Here is a 5020-nt window from a genome sequence, read left to right on the forward strand (position 1 = left end):
CGGCTGGTATTACACGAGCCGTGCCGCTAGCGGGCCAGGCTATATTCCGTGCCGTGCCTCGTGCCAGCCCACGGGCTGGATTCTCGGCCCAGGCACGGCCCATTGGCGTGCCGTGCCAGGCACGGGCACGGTGCTAGCGTGCCTGGGCCGTGCTCGGGCCGTGTTTTCTCGGGCCGTGCCCGTTCCAGCCCAGCGGGCCTGGCCCGTTTGGAAAACTATACGTCCCCTACACGGACCGTCAGTGTCCGGAGGACCATGTAGCAGCCAAGCTTCGGTTCTAACCGTGAACGACAGCTCAATTCGTTCTCTCTCAAAGCATCATGCACGTTAGACACACCAGAGAAGTTAATTTGCAGACATTTGCTCCCACGTGTAATGCTGAAAAGATTTTGCTAATATATAAGACATTAAAATGCTTAGAAAGCGCACGGAGTTTTTTTTTTTTGTCTCTAAAAAGATAAAGTTGCCTGAATTGTGAGTTGTGACAATCTTGTTTGACATGTGTGTGTCTCTATGCGAACGTTGTTTCAGTCCTTGTTTCAAAGCTGTATGTGGTATGCCTCAAGCCCTGAATGTTTGGACTAGAAAAGCGTATTTCTGAAGAACATTCCATTCTCAGTTTCTCGCTATGAAAAAGGATTTTAAATGGTTCAGACAAACTACAAAAAGCGTACAAAGCATGTGTGCCATTGAAATTAACCACTCGTGTGTCATTTTGTCACTCTTTTGCAACAACAATATGTTTCCTGTGGAGTCTATATTTAATATTTTATACATGTGTCTAAACATTTGGATATGGAAGGAACTAAACACCGCAGACAGGGACGCCTAAAGCTAGCGACAACACCCATCGTTTTGTGTCATGTCTAATGTCACAACATTGTTTTCTTTTTTTTTGAAGAAACTGGAGGGCCCAAGGCCCCTACACCAAAATTTTATTATATTAGAAAATAAAAGGGGCAAAGTGTGCAACAAAAATTAAGGACCAAAGAAAGAAGCAAAGAATAAAAATCTAATTCTAAAAATTACAAGAGATTTTGAATTCATCGTTCAAACTGCAAATTCAGGCTTAGCTTTACTCTATGCGCAAGCAAGAGTAATTCTTTCTGGAAGAGACGTCTTGCATTATGTATTAAGACATGTCTTCTAGCAACTATGAATCCGGTTAAGAAAAAACAAATAATAGATCCGGATTTAACTTAGTTTCATAATCATTATTATATTTTTTCCAAAAAAAGGTGTGTGTGTGTGTGGGGGGGGGGGGGGGGGGGTCTTCTTTTAAAGTCTGGTACCCTGCCGATCCTGGTAGTAGTACTGTCAAAATCACGAGGAGCGGTGTGTGTCGTACTGCTAGGAAATCTAGCACAGGAGTTGCACGCACGAGGCGGACCCTCACCATACACCATCACCATCAGGAAGCAGCAGCCAGAGCAGTGGGTTGCGGCCCCTCCAACAGAGAGGGATGGGTCCTCACGACAGGGAGGCAACGGCGGTAGAGGTTGAAACTATGAGTACATATTACATTATTATATATATACATTATTACACAAATCTGGTCTACGAAAATAAGCAGGCATCAACTAAATAAATCTGGGTTTTGCTGAAATTCCTAACAATGGTCATCGGCAAAGGGCCAGACCGCCAGCAGAGTCATGTTCCATAGCTGCGGTCTCCAGCATCCCCAAGGCCTGGAACTATGAAACTGCAGTACATTAGCGAGAATGAGTTAGCAGTGCAACAATCATGATTTATACATATTTGGTAAAAATACAATTACCCTTTCTCATTCACAATTTGATCCATAGTTCCTGTATACACACAAATCCTGCAGAAAACAGTGAAAAGATATACAATCATCAAGGTAACCTTGATACTAAAAATGCAACAAATTTATAGAACTTCAGAATGCACCCTGGGAATCTTTGATTGAGCTTCTTGATTGCAGGAGGAGCAGCAACAGCTGATATCTGCATAACAATGACTGTTCAGAAAATAATAACCATTTTTTAATCAACAAACAGATCTGTTTCATCTTCTTTTTTTTTCTTCTTTTTTTGCCTCATGAACTTACGATTCTTATCTGACTGATTTCAGCTCCACGCTCCTTAACCAGATCAACTGCTGCAGTGACTGTTCCACCTGATGGAAAACACAAGGTAAGAAGAAAGACGACCACTCAAACACAGCATGGGTATAAGACATAGGAGTGAAATCAATCAGGCAAACACAAAAAGAATGATAACCCAATATAAGGATTGGCTGTGATATACAAGGAAAAGGATTACCAGTTGCTAGCATAGGATCCACAAGGAGTATATTACATCCTTTTGGGAATCTATCAGGTAGCCTGCACTCAAAAATTAAGTTGCATTGATCATCAGGAAAACAAGTACCATTGGTAATTTCATAGAACACTATAGCTTGCAACTCAGCTATTTCAATAGATTGGACTAGAAAAAGATCTTGTGATACATCAAATTAACTAAAAGTGTACAATAATAAGATAGAAAAGAGTAAGCTGGAACACAGAGTGACTTCTTCATCAAGGAAATTAAATTAACTAAAGAATATTTAACAACCTCCATTGTTTGTTACCTAGCTAGAAACAAGGTACATTTTTATTGAGATAATATTTTGTTCTGTCAAATGAAGTTTAGCTTTAGTAGGGCCCCAACTACTGTGGTATAACATATCAACGATATTTTTTTATCTAAAATGCAAAACAAAAAGAATAGCACCTACTTATTTAAGTAAACAGAGGGCAGCAGCGTTGTCTCATCCCTGGACATACCTTCATTTAGTCAAAAAAAGGAACATTAGCAGGAATCGAATCAATAAGCATGCTTAAAGAAATAAATAAATTTATCTAGAAAACTAGACCAGTTTTTATGATAAACTTGTCCAGTAAAAAAAAAAGTTGAAGCACACCATGTGTTTCTGGACATATTAGTAGCATATTTATCAGCAGAAAGTGTTTCGATCAAATATGATGTTCTTTGTAAGTCAAAAGATGAAAACATATTGCATCAAAAACATCAGCAAGTGAGAAATTGAGTATTTTTTCTAACAAATCAAAAGTTATTTTTTCTCACCTAAATGGAAAGTTTTAGTTGATGGCAAAATTGATGTTGCAAGATCTGCAAGAGCAAGCCCTGCTCTAAGAATAGGTACAATCTGAAATATATCAATGAAATTCAAGGTTAATTAATAATAATGCCATATTTGCCAAAAAAATACATTGAAGAGGAACACGAACCATGATTGGCTCCATCTCACTGACAGATTCAACAACCGCAGTTCCCACTGGTGTCTGGATCTCCCGTGTTACTGTCGGCTACCAGAAGAAAGTGGAAACTATCTCAATGAACAGACTCAATGAAATAAAATTCATCATTACTGTCTGACCAGAATAAAATACATTACAAGTTTCCTTTTCACACCACAGTGATCATTATTTCCACATCTACTGTAAATTTATCTTAACATCAAACACTTGCATCAGCACCACCAAATGCAGCATTTCCATCTAGTTTTAGGCAAGAATTAGGAACATACCAGCCAATCCCGAGTTGCCTCATAGATTAGCAATCTCCCTAACTCTCCCATCGCACTCCCTGCAATTAATTGTCACCAGTAAAGCACGACACACCAAGAATAAGGATAAGATTCAGAATAACAATAAAAAAAAGGCACAGCACTCACTGAAGGCATGGGAAGGGGTGAAGCGATCGCGGAGCACTGAGACCCAGTGGCTGATCAGTGGATGCTCCGGCACCACCACCTGCCAACGGCACAATAAACCACCAACACCTTGATCTATACAACGTGTGAGCGGGTGGGTTCGTACCTTGAAATTGTCGGCAGCCGCCGGTCCGTTGTTACAGTTCTCCATCCTCCGTTCTCGAGATTGGGACCTTTGCTGGAGGCCTTTAGGGTTTTAAGTGAGTCAAGATTAGAACGACAAGCAATCGGTGGCAAAGGGAGGCGGCAGGATGGGAGTGCAATTGAGAATGCATTTAGATTAGATGCTCCACCATGACACTAACCAACCAAAAAAAAAACAACCAAACGCAAATAGAGAACACTAGCATTTTCGAAATATAAAGAGCAACTTGATTTGCTGTAGTCATTAATGTCATATTTTATCCGTTAATTTCCCCTCATATAATTTATAACAACAAAAGTTTAATAATTTTAAAAGTATAAATTAAATATAACTGTCGTTGCAGTACATTTATTCTTTCAACTACAACTTCTTCTAGAATACAGATGTACCCAATAATGAATTCCTTTTCCTGGTTCCTAGAATTAAGGATACTGTAAGTAATATGTGGAAACATAGTAAAAGTATTATTAACCTGAACTTCTACTGAAAAGCATCATCTATATGTCTTAAAATAAAATCTCCAATTATATAAAAGAAGTCTAAAAATCTTAAAACTAGAATTAGTGATGTTATGATACCGTCGCAAACTGATGCCTAGATGCTTAATGTCTTCAGCCATACACTCTAATCAGAACATGAAAAATATAAACAAATCAAATCAGTCGGCAACAAGTAGATTGAATTACTAAAACAAATCAAATCAGCACACCAACATGTACACCCAATAATTTTTGCAAAGCAATCGAAGTTAGTAGGCTATACAACTGTAATTAGATTCAGATCGGACTACAAATAGTATGTTAGGGTTTGGGCGCACGATCTATGAATTACGTTAAGGTTTGGGCGCACGGTTTCGCACAGCAGGAAGGGGACAAGACCAAGGGGAGGGAATACCTAGTGTTGTGGTGGTGCTCGTCGCCGGGCAAAGTGGCCGGTGGCGAAGTAGGACAGCAGCGACGGTCGCAGGGACACCGGAGGCTGCAGAGGGCGGACGCCGTGCCGGAGATGGTCGCGAGGATGCTGGGCCCCAGGTAGTGCTCGACTGAGCGCAGTCTCCTCCGGCCTCCGGGTTGCGGCGCGCGCGGCGATCGGCCGCGGGCGAGACGAGTCCAGGCGGAGCGGTGGGCCAAGGGG

General features: G+C 40.8%; 1 protein-coding gene across 2 annotated transcripts; it reads right to left on the bottom strand.

The window, feature by feature from the left end:
- On the bottom strand, nt 1418-5020 carry LOC110436842 (uracil phosphoribosyltransferase-like). Of its 2 annotated transcripts, XM_021464409.1 has the most exons (12): nt 4781-5020; nt 3848-3927; nt 3703-3781; nt 3556-3614; nt 3257-3334; nt 3093-3174; nt 2743-2791; nt 2286-2347; nt 2072-2139; nt 1912-1967; nt 1778-1825; nt 1418-1702 (listed from the first exon to the last, which is right to left on the bottom strand). In XM_021464409.1, the coding sequence occupies exons 2-12, from the start codon at nt 3890-3892 to the stop codon at nt 1651-1653; spliced, it is 678 nt and encodes a 225-aa protein (XP_021320084.1). In that variant the 5' UTR covers nt 3893-3927; nt 4781-5020; the 3' UTR covers nt 1418-1650. The 2 variants fall into 2 exon arrangements, with proteins under 2 accessions (XP_021320084.1, XP_021320083.1); XM_021464408.1 differs by having other exon boundaries at nt 3703-3927.

Source organism: Sorghum bicolor, chromosome 7, assembly GCF_000003195.3.
Source record: "Sorghum bicolor cultivar BTx623 chromosome 7, Sorghum_bicolor_NCBIv3, whole genome shotgun sequence".
Taxonomy (NCBI): domain Eukaryota; kingdom Viridiplantae; phylum Streptophyta; class Magnoliopsida; order Poales; family Poaceae; genus Sorghum; species Sorghum bicolor.

Bases quoted from the DNA above. Each gene is read 5' to 3' on its own strand.
- LOC110436842 (XM_021464408.1), bottom strand. From the start codon at position 3,892: ATGGAGAACTGTAACAACGGACCGGCGGCTGCCGACAATTTCAAGGTA. The intron at 2,140-2,285 runs GTAATCCTTTTC...GTTTTCCATCAG, and splicing joins GGATCCTATGCTAGCAACTG to GTGGAACAGTCACTGCAGCA. The intron at 1,703-1,777 runs GTAATTGTATTT...AATGTACTGCAG, and splicing joins CAAATTGTGAATGAGAAAGG to TTTCATAGTTCCAGGCCTTG.